This window comes from Notolepis coatsorum, assembly GCF_963971535.1.
Source record: "Notolepis coatsorum genome assembly, chromosome: 3".
Classification (NCBI taxonomy): Eukaryota; Metazoa; Chordata; class Actinopteri; order Aulopiformes; family Paralepididae; genus Notolepis; species Notolepis coatsorum.
Genome location: NC_140167.1, coordinates 32,373,443 through 32,393,370, shown reverse-complemented (window position 1 = coordinate 32,393,370; position 19,928 = coordinate 32,373,443). Strand labels below are relative to the sequence as shown.

General features: G+C 43.8%; 2 protein-coding genes across 3 annotated transcripts; one reads left to right on the top strand and one right to left on the bottom strand.

The window, feature by feature from the left end:
- Positions 1-640: 640 nt before the first annotated feature.
- ppp1r14d (protein phosphatase 1 regulatory inhibitor subunit 14D) lies at positions 641-12,398 on the top strand. The gene is made up of 4 exons (XM_084310784.1): positions 641-1,016; positions 9,901-9,981; positions 10,319-10,351; positions 10,711-12,398. Exons 1-4 carry the CDS (start codon positions 837-839, stop codon positions 10,777-10,779), a joined length of 363 nt encoding a protein of 120 aa, XP_084166910.1. The 5' UTR covers positions 641-836; the 3' UTR covers positions 10,780-12,398.
- Positions 12,399-12,528: 130 nt separating this feature from the next.
- Positions 12,529-19,806, bottom strand: zfyve19 (zinc finger, FYVE domain containing 19). 2 transcript variants are annotated; one of them, XM_084310780.1, is made up of 11 exons: positions 19,635-19,806; positions 19,379-19,500; positions 19,183-19,233; positions 18,927-19,096; positions 18,693-18,835; positions 18,414-18,519; positions 17,827-18,045; positions 15,931-16,007; positions 15,081-15,185; positions 14,818-14,981; positions 12,529-13,339 (listed from the first exon to the last, which is right to left on the bottom strand). In XM_084310780.1, exons 1-11 carry the CDS (start codon positions 19,686-19,688, stop codon positions 13,258-13,260), a joined length of 1,293 nt encoding a protein of 430 aa, XP_084166906.1. In that variant the 5' UTR covers positions 19,689-19,806; the 3' UTR covers positions 12,529-13,257. The 2 variants fall into 2 exon arrangements, with proteins under 2 accessions (XP_084166906.1, XP_084166907.1); XM_084310781.1 differs by lacking the exon at positions 19,183-19,233.
- Between the last annotated feature and the right edge of the window lie 122 nt (positions 19,807-19,928).

The window sequence follows — 19,928 nt, the reverse complement described above, 5'->3', positions numbered from 1 at the left end:
TGAATAATTGTAAATTCCCGGTAGTGAATCATTAGGTACTGAATATGTTTGACAGGCATTCTAGACATTTGCCTATATCGAACCAAAACACGTGTAAGTAGTAGTATTATTTATTAGTTTGTTTTTCTGGTCACCAGACAAGATAGTGGTTAACTGTCAAGCTGTGGAATATTCCTTGTTTTGTCCTCTCACCCTTTTCCCTGTGTTTTATCACCCTGAAATTGACCTATGCTCTCCTGCCTGCAGTAGGAGGGAGCAAACAACACACACACACACACACACACACACACACACACACACACACACACACACACACACACACACACACTATAAAGTGGATGCACATACACACACAAGCGGATTCGCACACACACACACACACACACACACACACACACACACACACACACACACACACACACACACGCACACTGTAAGATAGAGGCACATGCATGCTCACACATGGGCGTATCTCATTACCATCCTCCTGATAGTGCAGGCAGTGGGTGTTTCAAAGGAGGAGGAGAAAAGGAAAGCAAGAGACAGTGAGCTTAGAGAGAGAGAGAGAGAGAGAGAGGGAGGGTGAGCAGACAGAACAGAAGCCAGCAAGACAGAGTGCCTGCACACAAGAAAAGGAAAGAGAGAGGAGAGAGAGAGAGAGAGAGAGAGAGAGAGAGAGAGAGAGAGAGAGAGAGAGAGAGAGAGACCTCATGATATCAGCAGACAGTTGTGGGAACAACAAGCACAGATAGGGACAACGGCAGAGGAAGCAGAGCTTGTGTATTAGTCTACGTGTGTGTGTGTGTGTCCACGGATCTCCTGAGGCCGTGGCAGGCATGGCGTCGGATCCGAGCACCCAGTCCAGGGTGATGTTTCAGTCGGCGGACAAGACGGAGGAGCCGACGCACCGCAAGCTGGGCAAGCTGACCGTCAAATACAACCGCAAGGACCTGCAGAGGAGGCTGGATATCGAGGAGTGGATCGACGGGCAGCTGCACCTGCTCTTCGACTGTGAGGTAAGGGAAGGGTTTGGCTCAGGCTACTGCAGGCAGCACACTCACTCACACACACACACACACACACACACACACACACACACACACACACACACACACACACACACACACACACACACACACACACACACACAGATAAGTGCTCACACACAAGTTCTCACGCTCACACAAATTCTGTGTCGAGTCCCCAAAGGAGAGGTGTGGAAAGAGGGGAAATTATAGCAACCTGACAGAGGAGGGGGCGAGGGGGGCAAGCAACTCAGCCTCATGGCTGGCTGCAGTGTGTTTAGACACAGCCTTCTGTTGGGGATGTTGTTATTCCACAGCTATGAGATAAGATAAGCTACCTGTATACAGTGCAGTAATTAGGATGTACCTTGTTCGTGCAACACACAGGAACAGTCAACAGAAATTCCCACTGTACGGTGACACCCCCCCCCCCCCCCTGTGTGTGTGCTGTTGAAGCTCGCAGGCTCGCTCCTAGAAGATTGACCATCTCCCCCCCCCCCCCCCCCCCCCCCCCCCCCCGACTGTGACATGGGTTCAGACAAGGGCGTAAATCTCTCTCTGGCTGGCCCGTTTTTGCAGTCTGGGCACATCTAAGGTTTACTTCCCCAATCACAGCGGGGGGGGGGGGGGGGGGGGGACTGCTTGATGGAGCGGATTGCACCCCGGCAACCCAGAGGACCGTGGGGTGTGTGATTGTGTGTATAATTGATTCATAAAGGAGGAAGTTGTTCCCATTCTGTGTAAAGACCCCCCTCCCAACCCCCCTTCCTGTTATAACTGTACTCCTATTTGGTGGCGTGAGAATCCAATGACGTCAGGAGCTCAGCATCGATTCGCTTGACAGTCTCTGAGGGAAACCATGGCAACAGATGTCTTGTCGCCCACGTGAGGCGGAGGGGGGGGGGGGGGGGGGTTGACGGCGTGGCACAGGGGGAGGGTTTGGAGCATCATGGGCATCCCCATTACCATGTGGATCAGAGGACACAGCATGAGGGGAGGAGGATGATGTTTCCTATTTTATCCTCTTACCATGCAGGGGACACTCTAGGGTCTAGGCTGAGTGACCACAGCTGGCCTGGAGCAACCTCAGTCCATGGTGTCTCCTAAACCCTGCCAAGAAACCGCCTTTACATATCTATGCGTGCGAACACTGATGCCGGAGGGCATGAGAGCGTGCATCATGAGAGCGTGCAGCAAGAGAGCGTGTCAGGTTGTCCTCGCAGAGGTTGAAGCTGGTCTGTGAATAACAATGGGGCAATGAGAGAGGTGGTGCAGTCTGGGTAATGGAGTAACCTGTCGTAATTATGTGGTCGGGAGGACATGCAGCCAGTGGTACGTCTGACTGGGAGGACATGCAGCCAGTGGTACGTCTGACTGGGAGGACATACAGCCAGTGGTACGTCTGACCGGGAGGACATGCAGCCAGTGGTACGTCTGACTGGGAGGACATACAGCCAGTGGTACGTCTGACCGGGAGGACATACAGCCAGTGGTACGTCTGACTGGGAGGACATACAGCCAGTGGTACGTCTGACTGGGAGGACATACAGCCAGTGGTACGTCTGACTGGGAGGACATACAGCCAGTGGTACGTCTGACTGGGAGGACATACAGCCAGTGGTACGTCTGACTGGGAGGACATACAGCCAGTGGTACGTCTGACCGGGAGGACATACAGCCAGTGGTACGTCTGACTGGGAGGACATGCAGCCAGTGGTACGTCTGACTGGGAGGACATGAAGCCAGTGGTACGTCTGACTGGGAGGACATACAGCCAGTGGTACGTCTGACTGGGATGACATGAAGCCAGTGGTATGTCTGACTGGGAGGACATACAGCCAGTGGTACGTCTGACTGGGATGACATGAAGCCAGTGGTATGTCTGACTGGGAGGACATACAGCCAGTGGTACGTCTGACTGGGAGGACATACAGCCAGTGGTACGTCTGACTGGGAGGACATACAGCCAGTGGTACGTCTGACCGTGTACAAAGTGCAGTCAGTCGCAGTAGAGGACAAGCCACGGAGACCAAGGGGCACCAGGTTCACTAAGATTCCTTTCCACACTGAGATGGGAGGTTCCCTACCGTAATACATTGTATACTGTATACTGGTCTGGTGACAGACGACCAGTATCTCCAATCAGATTTTTTTCCCCTGGGCCAACGGATAGTACGTTAAGAGAGATGTCCGGTTGATTTAATGGACCTATCTCAAAGCCTGCCCTCTTTTCTTGATCCTCCAATCAAGTAAGCAACAGCTGTGATTTTGGACACAAGTCGGTAGTTACATCAGACTGGGACATCCGTGTACTTTTATCTTTTTTCACAGCCACGCCTACTTTTGGGACGCTATTCCGATTAAATTGCATTTGGCATGTATATAAAAACTAGAACTGCAGAACGCTTACATTGTTTGAAACGTTTGTTTTGTCAGTGCATCATGTTAAGTCAAGCAGTTGCTTTCCAACACTGGCTACCATTGTGAAAGGTTTGATCCGTTTTCCGGCCTATTTCCCCAGTCAGCTGTGGGAATATTTCCTCATTTCCCTACCTGGACATTTAATATTACACTTATGAATCTCCAAGTGACCTAAAACTAAAAGATAATGACTACTTCTGGGCAACAATGGTCTTCAGCTTCATCTATGTGTGTTTTGTCCTAAAGTTGTAGTTTATGAACAAACACCATCTTATTCCTGTTGTTTTCCCACCAAAAGGGGCATCGTGTGGGCAAAATAGAGGGGTGGCGATCAAAATTAAGTGTAATTGATATATTGCCTGTCTGATGTATGTCAGAAGTCTCTCTCTCTCTCTATGTGTGTGTGTGTGGGTCCCAGCTCCTATGGGGGAATCCCTGATTGGATGAGGCCTTTCAGGCACTGAAGTACGGGATCCTCAAATGATTGATGACTTGACAACAGATAGCAGTGACACAGTAAATCGATCTGTTCATGCGGTTATGGTGCCTGGCACATACAGACGTTAATTCATTATCTCATTATCATGATGAGCAGTAGGATCTCTGAGGATATTAAGCTCCAATTCCATGTCAAATACCAGTAACGGCTTTACTGTCTAGGAGGCGTAGATTAAATATTTGATGCACCACCCACCAGTGTGGCTTATCCATGCATGTTGGCAGAGATGGGGAATAATTTTAATTAGCTCACTCTAGTTTATTGAGTAGATTTGACAGTTTTTGTAGCACTTTTAAAGCCTGTACTTTTATTCTTGTGTCATTATTTTATGTACACCTACTTTTACGTTTTATTTTTAGACATTAGATTAGTGATGTATTTGTAATGAATCATGTATGTAAATTCTGTATTTTATTATGACAAATAAACTTGAACTTGAAACTTGAACTTGAGTACAATGCAATCTTCATTTGCAGTAAAATACAATACCTCACATGGCTGATATATAAGCTTTGTTGATAGAAAAAGAAAAATGTGTGTGTGTGAAGGGGTCATGCATGTTATTCCTCTAAGCCTCGAGTCTAAGGTATAAGACATTCCAAAGAATGTCTGGAGTGCTGAAAGTCAAATTTGTGAAGTCATCAGGTTTAAGGTCTGAGGCTGCTCCAGACAATTAATGTACTGTGTTTCCCACAGGATTTTCAGAGACTATGGGGGGGCGAACCTCTGACCCTCTAGGGGGGGTCCGGGGGCAGACACCCCCAGGATTTTTTTTTGTACATTTTAAAGTTAAATGCATCAATCTGGTGCACTTTGAGAGCAAAATAAAGAGCCTAGATCTATGATGAACTTTGTGCTCAAAACACAAAATCGACTAGACTAGTGCTTCCCAATCCTCTCCTCGAAGCACTCCAGCCGTTCAATGTATTTGTTAAATTCCACCTCCAGCACACCTGATTCAACTTAACTAGCCCTTTATTAGTTGAATCAGGTGTGCTGGTGGTGGAATTTAACAAATACATGGAACGGCTGGGGTGTCTCGAGGAGAGGTTTGGTTTGGGAACCACTGGACTAGAGCATACATTTGAGCCATCAAAGAAATGAAGCAAAAGTGGTTACCTGTGTTGAACTGGTTTATTTTTTAGAAAATAAAAAAATATAGTGGATTACTATTACGACTACTACCACTGCCAATACTACTGATACATCCCTATTGGCAAACTTTATATTTAAAAAAATAGTAAAAAAAAAAGAACATTTTGGTTCATTATACAACTGTGGCAGGACTAATTAGACTGGCGGGCCGCCACAGTCTAGGTAATTAATGGGAAACCCTGCTGTATATATGTTATATAGATGAGATCACCCCAGGGAATGCTCTGAGTATACAGGTACATTTTCTGTTTCAGAACTGAAAACACTATTATAGAATAAAGCTAACTTGGATATAAAAACTCCCAACTGACATTATGTGGGGCCCCACAAAATCAGTCCCCCATTCATCGCCAACGGAGGAGCTTCAGCCTTTATACCAGATGACATCAGACAAGTTTGAGTCTTTACTTCTCTGGTTTCTGTCTTCTGGAGAGAGTAGCTCACGTTACGTCTTACTGTCCTACTCGCTTACATTGAGTGAGTCATTTTCCCGACACCAAAACTTGAGTTAAAACTTGTCGGCAGTAACGGAGCTTCTGCTTCAGTGACATTATTTCTGTCCTCTGGTTCCACCTCTGTGTGTCGGGGGCAGTCGGCGTGATGAATTTTGCATGGGCTTCGGGGAAGGTTACTCTGTTGCTTCGCAGTCTTCCAGCGTGGAAGCATTTACATTCAGGCCCCCGTGTCGCCCACCTGAATTATTTAGAGCCATCTCTAATTTACACAAGTGCTGCCCGAGTCTGGAGTGGCGGTGGACGTCGCAAACTTCACACCTGTCAGATGATCGGTAAACTCAATAGTAGTTTGTAAGACAAAGTTAAGGGTTCAAGTTAAACATGTCTAGCTAGCATAACCTCGAAATGGACAGCTCTCAGCGATTTTAGATCTCGAGTAGGCTAGTTTGTGCGTTTTCCAGGAGCTTCGGTGGTGTGTTTTTCGGGGTTTATCTCACCCCCATCATAGTAGTGTACAATGTCGTTATCTCGCAGGGAAGTCCCTTCAAACTCTAGCACGGCTCACTGGAGGAGGTTAATGAACCGTGTTCTCTTTCATTGCAATGTTTTGATTTGTAGACGGCTTACGCCTGCAACAGGAAAAAATAGAGCGAGTATCTGATAAGTTAAACACGCATTAGCTTCTTCTCAAAACAGCTTCGTTTCCTGGGCATGGTTTCCTTTGGGTAATCTCAAACATAACATAACCAGGCTAATTTAACCCTAACCTACTATGTTATAAACATTTTCTATTCACTTATTTTTAATTTCTTTGTAATATCTAAACTAAATATAAACTTGGATTATCACTAGTCTACCATAATAAACTGGATTTGTTTCATATTGTTGGTCGTCTCGTTCGGACTTCCCATCTCGCTCATAGACTGCAGCTCAATCCCATGTCTAAAATGGCGCTCCTCTTAAAAAGCTCTTTGATATTCATGACTTCAAACATTAGCATTCATTTTAGCATCGACTGGTGGTCATAACTTCAAGTTAAGTGCTGACCACATTCCCGGCCCAGAGGCCATATTATGGTACCATTTTCCCTTTGACAATGAAGGCAACTCTCAACAGCACACAATATGAAACATTGAGGAGTTGCTGGTGACGCACTCTGCACTTTCCTCACAAAATGCACATATTCCTCCCAGCACAGTGAAAATGTGTCTTGTTGATATCCAGAACAGTGCTTGGTTTGGGCCTGTAGTGAGTCATGGGGCAGACCTGCTTCGGTGCTTTTCTGGCGTTTGCAACACAATAGCCCAGCTGAAAACAGCCCATCCAGCCTCAGCCTACCCACTACAGCATGGAACAAAAACATGAAACAGCTCACAAGCCCTGTGCCGTCTGTGATACAACACAACACGTATAGACGGACCTAGGAGAGCACAGCGTACAGGCCAAGACTACACCGTTTAACCCACAGCTGTCAGTACAACACATAGACATAACTAGAGTACAGTGTATAGGTTGAAACTACACCGCTCAACACACAGCTTTCAGTACAACACGTATAGACAGACCTATGAGTACAGCGTACAGCCCAAAACTATACCGTTCAACCCACAGCTTTTAGTACAACACGTATAGACAGACCTAGGAGAGTACAGCGTATAGGTTGAAACTACACCGCTCAACCCACAGCTTTGAGTACAACACATATACAGACCTAGGAGTACAGTGTACAGCCCAAAACTACACCGTTCAACCCACAGCTTTCAGTACAACACATATAGACAGACCTAGGAGAGTACAGCGTACAGCCCAAAACTACACCGTTCAACCCACAGCTTTCAGTACAACACATATAGACAGACCTAGGAGAGTACAGCGTACAGCCCAAAACTACACCGTTCAACCCACAGCTTTCAGTACAACACATATAGACAGACCTAGGAGAGTACAGCGTATGTTGAAACTACACCGTTCAACCCACAGCTTTCAGTACAACACATATAGACAGACCTAGGAGAGTACAGCGTACAGCCCAAAACTACACCGTTCAACCCACAGCTTTCAGTACAACACATATAGACAGACCTAGGTTATTCAAGTTCTTTAATAGTTGTCATACAGAAGTACAGAATACTTTCATACAAAATGCTTCTTACTGTTACGCTCCAGAGACTGTGCTAGACAAGATAGTATCAAATAACATAATAACATAATATAGCATGAATTTAGAAGAAGAAAATGAGGTCACAGTGTTCGGTATAGACATATGTACAATGTTCTGAGTTACCATATAATATACAATACACAATACTATGCAGTGTACTAATGTACAGTACTATCTAGTGCAATGCAGAAATGGGATGAGGTACAATTTTAGGTACAATTTACAGTAAGGTGTACGAGTTGTAGTGCAATCCTTCATCCATAAATATAAAGTGTGGGGAGTGGGTGCTACAGTGTGTTTGTTTAAAGTGGGTGTGTGCTATAAGTGTGTGGAGTGGGTGCTACAGTGTGTTTGTTTAAAGTGAGTGTGTGCTATGTGCGTTTGGTGGTTGTTGTTGTGTAGTGTTCATTCATTGTTCGTTTAGCAGCCTGATGGCCTGGGGATAGAAGCTTCTTCTGAGTCTTTCTGTGCTCGCCTTGAGACTCCTGTATCGCTTGCCTGACCGCAGCAGTTCAAAGAGGCAGTTGTTCGGGTGACTGGAGTCTTTAATGATTCTCTTAGCCTTGCCCTTGCAACGCTTGTAGTAAATGTTCTGGAGGGTGGGGAGCCCCCCTCCAATTGTGCGTTCGGCTGAGCGTGTCACTCTTTGTAGTCTGCTTTGGTCTTGTGCAGTGCTATTCCCAAACCAGGAGGTGATGTTGCCGGTCAAGATACTCACCTAGGAGAGTACAGCGTACAGCCCAAAACTACACTGTTCAACCCACAGCTTTTGGTGGATAAACACTCCTCAGCAGAATCACAAGAGTCCAACCTTGGCAGTATTTATCAATTAGTGGGGAACACAGGGGACTCTGGGCTCCTCCACCACTCAGCACTCGCCACATTGATTAGTTCTCTCTTCATCCAGGAACCCCCGCTCCTTTATATAAGACCCGTTATTAAAACTCCCAGACTGGAAAATCCTCTTTGAAAGAGCCCCCACTCGTCAAATATGAGTGTGCACCTGCTGACTCCAGATATCGTCCTGTTCGGCCCTCTGCGGTGCGCCGCGCAGTCATCATTTCCTCTGAGCAGGGGGATGAGCTTCAAATACACATTTATTACATTTTCCATTATATTGTTTTTATAATGCAAAAAGTTGGCAAGCACCCGTTAAAGCCCCAGCGTCCTGGCTGCCATTGCTGGGATTGTGTGTAAGGTAATGCTAACAGGGGTGTAAAATAAGTAATGAGTAGGGATGTCCGATATTATCGACCGATATCGGCATTAAAATGTGATATCGGTTGATATCGGTATCGGAAATTAAGAGTTGGACAATATCGGTATAGCGGTATCGGTAAAAAAGCCAATATCGAGCATCCCTAGTAATGAGTGTTTTCTCACTCCATAGGTTTTCAATGATCCGTGGCCGTTTGCTACATCTTTATTAGAACGTTAAAATCCTCAAAATGTCTACAGTACCTCACACGCAAGACAGTTGAAAGGGTTAAGACAGCGAATCCAGTTTTTCATATATCAGCGATCACACACGTAGAAACCTTCTGTGTCTTCATTTCTGTTTACCAGTAAGCATTATTCACAAAATAACATGGAGGCCTCAGAGCTCAGTATTTGCCAATACAGGTGCAGTTAGTTTCAGGAAATCAACACCGAAAGCAGAAATAAACTCTCACTAATGGTTGAGCTAAAAGCCAGCTAGGCAAACCATCCATGAAATCAGTCAGCCTCCTGGTCCCTTCTTGCCTTCATGCCTGGGCGCTCAACTGAGGCTTGTGCGCACACACACGCACAGCACAGCACATCTATCTCATTACTGTTATGGAAGAAAGTATTCAAGAAGGAAATAAACACAACCACCACAGTTGTAACTTGGGGAGTCTTGACAGCTCTCGTTATAGAAAAAGTGTTGGCTTTCTGGGAATTGATCGCTGTCGAGTTTACACTGAAACTGTTGTGTAGTAGTGAAAACGCTGTGTCGTGCAGCACCGTGGTCCAGATCTGGCTTCACATCTCAATGGGAGTTTTCTTTTTCCGTGTCTGAGTGAATATGTGTTAAGGGGGTTAGACACCGTTAATGTTGTGAGGGAGGAATGCCAATTTAGTACGGGTAGTAGTGCGGGTGTGTGAATACAGTGATAGACGGCCGTTGTCTCAGACTAACGCTCTCTCCCTCTCTCTGTGTAGGAGGAGGAGATGCCAGAGTTAGAGATTGACATAGATGAGCTCCTGGAGCTGTCGGACGCCGAACAGAGAATCAGGCTACAGGTGAGCTCACACAGGATGAGATATTCAAACAACACTAGCCTAACATCGCTTCCATTACTGCACGCACTAGGATAATACTGTATGAAATCCTCTATAAGACTGACTCACTCAGTCATCTCTACTCACTGGGGTGTGGATTTCTGGTGACATACTGTAGCTACGAGCTGTTCAAATATAACCTAGTCCTAGTTCATAATTCACACATAAACCTGGGTATATATCTACAAAGTAGGGTAATAGTTTTACAAGCACTTGACCCTGCCTTGCGCAATGTTTGCCGTGAAAGAGCAATGTCCACCTTTCTTACTAAGCCCTGTTTGTTTATGCCCTTTTATAGGAGTTGTTGCAGGAATGTGGCAAGCCAAAAGAGGTGAGACGCAAAGGAATGTTGCATTAGTTACACAAAACTAAACATTAAAAAGAATAGTCCGCAATTTCTGAAAAGCTTGTACAATTTATCACAAACTGGGAGTCTCTCCAGTCTATTCAAAAAGCTACACCAGTTTCCAGTCCACGAGAGCACCGGACAGGCCTACGCTCTCTTCATTTACACCAGGGTTTTGGTTTTTGAGTTACTGGACATAGATACTTTCCAAATCTCAAAACATCCCCAGTTTGTGACGAGTCAGATAGGCTTCTTTAAAGTGTGGAGTATCACCATTAACTGGTCCATTGCTCCTGCTGTCTCTAGTTACCACCAGTAATCCATTTTGTCCACTTTTCCTTTAGGACTTTATCAACGGGCTGCTGTACAGGATGAAGGGCCTACGCAAAATGTCGGGGCCCTTGAAGAAGTAATGACAAGTCAAAATCAAGAATTGAGAGAATGTGAAGACCCCTCACCCCTCTCCTAAACATAACTACTTTGGATGTCTGTATGTACGGTTTACATGTCAACAGGGCCCACTTCCTGCACACATGGGTCAATGTCAGTCTAATACCAGTTGTTTTGATTAAGATTTTTTTTATGGACACTTACAACCTTTTGACTTCCTTCAACATACCAATAATGCACCAGTGATAAAGTAAAGTATTGACTAATATTCTGATGAAATTTCTTTTGTGTAAGATTGTAAATCTTTGGTTGCCTATTTATGTACATAGATGTTTTTGTTCTCATAATGGTGTTGTACGTCAAAATAAAAACAGCATTTTCAAGACAAGGCGGTGGATGGATGGTCACAAACAGACAACAAAGTGACTTCTCTACAGTACTGTACCGTTCATTCTACACCCATGACAACCAACAACAAGATTGAGAGCCTCTGTTTGACCGCCATGGACAATGTTACTCCCTTCACTACTAGTCTAAAGGCACCAGGGCTGCAACAACTAATCCACAACTAATCAACTATAAAAAAAATTGTTGGCAACTATTTTTATAATCGATTAGTTGGGTCTATGTTATGATGCATCTCCATGGCCTGTTGAAGCCATTTGATGTATAGCAAAGCCTGTTAACGGTTTGTGTTTTATGTTTTTCTTTATTATTATTTAAACCCTTCATCTCCTTTCAAACTGAAGACTCAAACAGGTTTTTATTAAAAAAGGAAAAATACATTTTGCACTCTTGGTGTATAGCATACATTTACTTTTTGTTTTATAACCTTCAATTTGCAAGGTATGCAAAGGTTTGCAACAAGACAAGGAATAATGTTTCGTATAAGCCTTTTTATTTTTATCCGATTAATAATTTAATCGAAGTAATAATCAACAGATTAATCTATCATCAAAATAGTTGTTAGTTGCAGCCCTAAAAGACACTGGTCTCAAAGAATGATTGGAGAGTGCAGCAGAAAACGGGCTCCAAGGCTCGGAGAAGCAACTAAGCGTTTCCTAAATTACAATATTTTCCATAGTATTCCTGGGACGTGTGTTACTGTAGATAACAACTAAGGTCCGTTTTCCGTTGGTAATTTATCATCAGTCAATATCTAGACCGACAGACAGATATACAGTAGAGTATTTGACAGAAGACATAAGCATGTCAGTGCTTGGAGTAAACACAATGAAATCAGGGCCAGGGAGGGGAGCCATTATGTATGCGTCCATCCATTATCCCCATCCATTTCCTGTCCGTGGTCGGTGTATACAGTATGGCACAGCCGGGCTGGGCAAACACGGAGAGAGCCTCCATCTGGGCCTTAATGGAGCAAGCCCCTGGAGGAGACCATCATTATGGCCCCTCCTCAGTTAGCCAGCCAGTAATGCACACTGATGTAACTGCACTCTTGCCCTCTCCCTGTCATACACACAGGGCAGTTTGGCTAAGGGCTCCATTACAGTGATTTGCCAGGTTCTACCCCCATCTTTGACACAGAGGGCACCCATACAGTATGAGAAGATTTGTAGGGCTGCCATGCTGTGAAATTGTTGTTAAAATGATGTTATCTGTGATAAAAAGAAAATGGTTTTATGGACTCTGTGTGTGGGGGTAAAAAAAAGTGTCTTATGACTTCAAAGCTGTCACATAGGCAGCACTCCCACCATGTGCATCCTTTAAATTGATATTAGGACAGGAGAGGCAATAGTGACATCAGAGTCTCAGCCAAAGACTAAAATAGCGACTGTGCTGCCAAAAACAACAACAACAAAGCCCATCCATAATCCCTTTTCTACCGCTTCTTCTGTTCTCCAGTCAGAAGTTGACTGGTTGTCGGGACTTCAAAATCAAAATTGTGAAAAGGTGGTAAACAAGAAATCCTCAAAGAGTCTTTTTCATGGCTTGGACTTGGACCAGTTAAAATCCAAACAATCAGTGTTACAATACTGCTAATGAAGCCACAATGTAAAACCGTCCCGTCAGACTGTGAGTATACATACATACCTCTTATTACATACAACATTAACACAGAAAAATAAGACTGGTATTTGAGATATTACACTTCCTAACATGACATCGCTTGTGCTAAGAAAGCATAGACAGAAATCCCTAACACATCATCTCATTTACATTACAATATGAATGTAAATCATTATAACGGAGATGTATGGATTTTTGGCGGAGCAGTGTTCTGTCAATTACCGTAATGTTACCCCCCCCCTGGCCCCTTTGAAGTGGCATATAACTACATTTGCCAGATTACAATAGATTAGCAACACAATCACAGGTTCCCAAAATACTATGACGCATAGTATTTAAATCCGCTTGGCCGCTTGTCCTGTGATCCCGCTAACTTCTATAAGTAGAGTGTAATTGAAGCTAAAATACTGGTATATGTCAGCGACACCTGACGGGGAAATTTCTTTTCTTTTCTGGCACCTCCAGTCTCACTCTCACGTTTTCTTCTTCTTCTTCTTTGGTGCAGTGTAACTAGCGGTGCGATGCTCCTTCCGGTCGTATTTGTCGTGCCCTTCCCTGGGGGGATAACAAGAGTGTCAACTCATCACACTAAATATTTCACACACATGCCGTAGTGCAGTATGGCTGCAGCAGACTCCACGTGATGTATTGTACAGTCAGGTCCATACATATTTGGACATTGGACACAATTTTGGCTCTGTACACCGCCACAATGGACTTGAAATGAAACAATCAAGATGTGCTTTAAGTGCAGACTTTCAGCTGATTTGAGGGTATTCACATCTAAATTAGGTGAACAGTGTAGGAATTACAATGTGGACCCCCTTTTTAAGGAGTTCCTGCTTGTTCATGGGGCATTTTCCTTCAGGTTTGTCTTCAGCAAGTGAAATGCATGCTCAATTGGATTCGGGTCAGGTGATTGACTTGGCCATTGCATAACATTCGACTTCTTTGCCTTAAAAGACTCTTTGGTACTCTTTTGTAGTATGCCTCGGGTCATTGTCCATCTGCACTGTGAAGCGCCGTCCAATGAGTTCTGAAGAATTTGGCTGATTATGAGCAAATAATTGCCCGAAACGCTTTTGTCACTTTTGTCAGCAGTCACATCATCAATAAATACAAGGGAACGAGTTCCATTGGCAGCCATAGATGCCCATGCCATAACATTACCACCACCATGCTTCGGATCATGAGCAGTTCCTTTCCTTCTCCATATTCTTCCCATCATTCTGGTACAAGTTGATCTTTGTCTCATCTGTCCATAGGATGTTGTTCCAGAACTGTACAGACTTTCTTAGATGTTTTTGGGCAAATTCGAATCTGGTCTTCCTGTTTTTGAGACTCACCAATGGTTTCCATCTTGTGGTGAACCCTCTGTATTCACTCTGGTGAAGTCTTCTCTTGATTGTTGACTCCTGTAATGTGTGTAATGGCTTTTCTTCACCAGGAAAATAATAATTAATTATGTCATCCACCACAATTGTTTTCTGTGGTCTTCCAGGTCTTTTGGTGTTGCCGAGCTCACCAGTGCATTCTTTCTTTTTAAGAATGTACCAAACAATTGATTTGACCACACCGAATGTTTTTGCCATGTCTGATAGTGACAGCTCTTTGGACCTCATATTGAGAGTTGCCAGCAACAGATTACAAATGCAAATACCACACATGAAATTAACTCTAGACCTTTTATCGGCTCCTTGTAAATTAAATAATGAGAGAATAAACACACACCTGGCCATGACACAGCTAAGTAGCTAATTGTCCAATTACTTTGGGTCCCTTATACCCTCAAATCAAAGCTGAAGGTCTGCACTTAAAGCACATCTTGACTGTTTAATTTCAAATCCATTGTGGTAGTGTACAGAGACAAAATTATGAAGATTGTGTTGATGTCTAAATAATAATGGACCTGTCATTGTATGCATACCAAATCACTTTGAAATCATAAAGGATTTCCACGTAGAACGCTAATAACGACAGAAAGAAAACAACTGAATTCGGTTGCTTATTAGGACAAACTCATGGGGTGCTACCTGAAGCAGCGGGTGCAGAACAGGTCTCCGTCACAGGTGTGACAGCGGAGGGTGGCGTCCTGATCGCAGATGCCGCACCAGGGAAGTTCATCGCCGTCGCTGTCCGACGCCTGGCTCACGGTGGCCCATGCCGGGGTCCTCGTCTTGGGTGTCGGAGCCGGGGCCTTGAAAACCACATCAGGGAAAAGAAATTATCAATAAAAAGGATTCTATATTTGTTCTGTGTGCTACCTTGGGTAGGTATATCTGGGAAGATTTAATACCGGTGTCTTAGAGGCTGCCTTCCTTTCCGTGTTCCTCGGGCCACTGCACTCCTCTAGGGGGATGTTGTAGCCACTGGCCTCGTCCAATGCTGCTTCTTCTGAGAGCTGGAACCCAAACCACCCCCCAAAAAAAAGTATTTTGTTACAAGTTTGTTAACATACAGGACATAGCAACTTGTGTGAACATTTTTCAAATAGCAGCCCCTTGTGGTTACTACAAGTAACATGAGTTTGATTACTGTCAAGGGTGTGTCAATCTTAAGGCATCACAAACCAAACTGGTTCATAATACCATTGAGAAATGATGTACTTGGAATAAAGTTTAAGATGAGATGAGCACTTAAAAAGGGGCACTTCACAAAAAAAAACAATGCTGATTGATTTTGCACATAATCTCACACACATCCAAAAACTCTAAACCGTTTTGCACACATTCATTTAGTCTATACGGCCACCAGTGATGTCATCGGGACATTGAATCCTTGTGTTGTGTTAATTACAGCACCATGCAATTATGTAGATAGAAATAGCAATATCTTGTCTTATAGGGTGTCTGCTACCTTATCACTTCATTGAGCTGTAATTAACACAACACACGGATTCATTGTCCCCGATGACATCACTGGTGGCCATGTTCAAGCTAATTTACTCTCAATAACTGTCAACTAAATGAATGTGCACAAAAATGTTTAGAGTTTCTGGACGTGTGTGAGATTATGTGCAACATAAATCAGCATTGTATTTTGGTGAAGTGCCCCTTATATAACAAGGTGACATTGTGTGAGTAATGGTTATAGCCTATATTGCAGTGTGTAGTTTCAGTGTGCCGTCTGTTTCATCCAGACCAGACCTGTTTTAATACTCTCTTCACAGCCTCTTCCTCAGTCTCCTCCTCACTGTCGGGGTGCTGGAGGTCCTCCATAGTGACTAAAGGACGAAGTGAAAAACAAAAGCTGCACGACACAACATGACAAGTACGCAAATGACAAATCTCTTCAAGGTCCCATATTGTAGTGCTTTCCAACAGGTTAAATGGGTCTTTGAGGTCCCCTAAACATAGTCTTCAAATTATTTTTGATGGGGGAAAAACACTCAGATTATAGCATGCCTCTATACAACTCTGTTTCTGTTCTCAGCTGACTGTTTCTGTATCTGTAACGAGCGAGCCTACTTGATGGTACGAATACAATAATTATTGCACTAACAATGCTGTATGAGCCTGTTCCCTCGAATTAAATTCAGATCAAACGATCAAATTAGGTGGTGGAGATCAAATATGACTCAAGGTCCAGCAATATCAAATTTAACACTAAAGATGTTGTCAGAAACATATTTGAGTTTTAAATGTAGGTACGAAAAGATACATTTTACGAGGAAGCCGTCATTTTGTACACGCATGTCTTTCACATGCACACAAGTCAAGGACGTGCATTGCAATGAGTTTTCCGTGTCACATGACATCACATAAAGACAAAAGTCCAAACGACTTGTTTAAAGACACAGTTTAGGAATACGAGCTGGGTGCAAAATCTGATAGTTTTGAGTGTTAGTAGTAGGCCCATCAGAGACCCAAATGTATGTGCACACGCAATGAAAGAGTGAGCTTGTCACAATATGTAACCTTTAACTAATTAAGTACCCAGATGTGTGGTCACGCAGAGACATTATCAGTGAGAACTCTTTTCAGGTGAGAGGAATGGTCCCTCCTGGCAGTCTGTGACCAAAGTTTGAATCATGGAGGAGAGACACAGAAGTGACTTGTGGAATGTGGACAACTCGGCACGCCAAAGGTCAGGCTGGAGGAATTGAGCATGTTTTTGTATCATGTTCTTCTACTGGCAGCAATAGGCATGGGATGATTCAACCCAACAATGATTTAATTAAATTCTGATTTGTTAAGGTAAAGATTTGATGCATGATGAAATCTTACATTTTGTATTACATTCTGATCCGATTCATTTAAATGTATAAAACTGTAATGGGTTGAATATATAAATGTGATGGTCCTAATTCAGCAAATATTTCATGTATGCAATTTCTTTAGCATTATGTTTATAAATTAATACTCAGATGAATTTACATATTGATTTTACAGATTGACACTGTTTAATTCACATGTTCTTTGTAACACCACAAAGCAAGGTGCATCGATAACACTTTTTCACTGCCGACATCGATTCTGAGTCCTAAAATCTGAATAATGGCTGATGTGGAGTACAAATCCAATCCATTACTGTAATTGATCAAAATAATCTTAAGTGAGCCAAAAATGAAGTTACATTTGCTTTGATTTTCTGACAAGTTTCACCTTGGTATGGTCCCAATATCGGACACAAGTATCTGTGCATCACTTTAAATTATTATTTTTTTTATTATGTTTTTGGTAGATTTTTATTGTTTTTACTACCGGGCAGTCCGGTAGAGAGAGAGAGAGAGAGGAAGGACGGGAGACAGAGCGGGGGGGAAGACATTCGGCAAAGGACGGCGGGTCCGGGAATCGAACCCGGGTCGGCCGCTTCGTGACGCAGCACGTTACATGGTTCACCACTTGGGCGCCCCGTATCTGTGCATCTAGGCAACAATAAAATGCTTAGTCAAACTGTGACAGAGTTACAGGTTAAGTATAGCGGTGGTTCTCAACCTTTTTGCCTCGTGGCCCCTAAAAATAGGATGCCTGTTCGTGACCCCCCCCCCCCCCCCCAAACATTGCCAAGAATAAACCAGTGAACTGTAGTGTGTGACGTACCTTTGTCTGGGTCCTGTCCCTTGAGTTGAGCCAGCCTCTTGGCCATCAGTAGGACCTGCTCCTGGGTGCTGTGCTCCTGCCTCAGCTCCTGCATGGCCTCCTCCAGGAGACGGTTCTTCTCCTCCTCCAGCTGCCCGGCTGCCTCCTGACCCTCCTCCAAGTTCTCCTCCAGTGTGGCCTGCTCCCCCTTGTTCATGTCGTTCAGAGGGCCATCCACACCTGGAAAAGTGGAGAGAGGTTACGGGCATAACACCATGGAGGTGGGGGGGGGGGGCATTGATTCTATGCTCCAAATAGAATTAAGCCAAACAATTTGCACAGAGAAGAGGTGTGCTTCTTCATACATCCTCCTGATTGGTGCTCAAGCTATAGATCAAGACAAAGTCACAGGACTAGGATTTTCATGGATTCTTTGAAGTTAAATAATGTATACTATTTTATTTAGTGATATATATATATATATATATATATTTTTTTTTTGTACTATTCCTGCAGTAGTCTGACTATTTAGTGTTATGGCATAAGTACAGTGAAAAATGGCCAAAAATTTAATTCAAGGGAAATGATTGATGTGGATCAATAAGTACCATCACGGTTCGATTGTTGGTTGTCTATGGCTGCCTCCTCAGTCATCTGAGTGATCAGGTCATTGGCCTGTTCTGTTTGGGTCCTGTTATCTGGGGGCTGGTGCACCTGCACCCAACAATACAACTTCATCATGTTAGGGTAATATGATCATCTGACTAATTCAATCTACAGTTAGGTGTCAGTTATTCAAAAATAAAATGTCATATTCCATGCTGTAATAGAGACCTTACAATATCAGGTCAATAAAACATTATACAAGTGGTACAGGCTTAGCTCACAGGTGGAAGGGCATGTGAGGGTGGAGGTCTGCCCTGTAAGGCAGCCAGACGGTCCTCCATCTCCCCTGCAGAAGGCACCGACTGGCTGGGTGTTTTCAGTGCAGCTAGACGAGACTCTATCTCCTTCTCTGATGGGATGGACTCTGAACAAGAAAAACATTTAAAGATATTAGCAATATATATATATTGTAGATCAATATAAAATGGTGTCTCTTCTGTTAAGATGTTCATTACTAGGCTTGGTGTCCTCTTTTAGCTTCTGAAGCCTTGCAGCGATGGCCTGGTCTTCTTTACAGAGGCCTTTGGTCGGTATGTGGCCTGCTTTGCCATTTCTATTGCTTCCATGTGCAGGAGGCTGTACCGTCTGCCCTTGCTGCTGACTAGCCTCAAATGCAGCAACTCGTCTGGGGAAGAAAGGAGCAACATTTAACAGATTATGAAAATGATAACAAATTCAAATAATTAATAATCCAGCCATAGGCCTTCTTACTTTTTGTAGTTTTCTGGAGGAGACCACCTGCCATCATTATTTTGAGGCCCACTGGGGGGGGGGGGGGGGGAATAAATCAAAATAAGACATCTTCTAAGTAAATCAAACCTGTAAGGTTTTGCACATTTTCATATAGATATAGACAGCACTCTCTTTAATTAAGGTCTAAAATTAAAACATAGCGTGGCCACTCAACCTTGTGAGATTCCCATGACACTGCTTGCAAACCTTCTGCTGGGTGTTGCCACAGCGAGGCACCACAGCATTGAAATTGAGGCACCCTGAGCAGAAGGAACGCCCGCAGTGTTTACAGCCCAACTGTGAGGAAGAAGAAACAAATAATCCTGTTTAGTTCACATATGCTTTAAAAAAAAATTAATGATGATGAATCACTCACTGTTGGTAGCGTTGGTGGCTAATACTAACAACAAAAGCTAACATGTTAACGTTACCTCCTTCCTAAAGAGGGTGAACTTTGATGCACAACAATAGCAGCGGTTGTCCATGTCGGTGCATTTAGAGAGTCGTGTGTTGCTGCGATATGAGTGATACTGGTATCACCTGTTCATTATTTAACATTCAGCAAAGTAAGGTTACTGAGTCCAGACGGACCGACTAGTCTCTCTCTACTCAAAACAGGAAGTGTTCCGGAAGTGGAAAGTGGTGACATGCGCACACGTTTCCTGTATCTGATCCTCCAATCGGCGTTGTTCAACAGCTCTCGCGATATCCCCTATTGCTCGCGG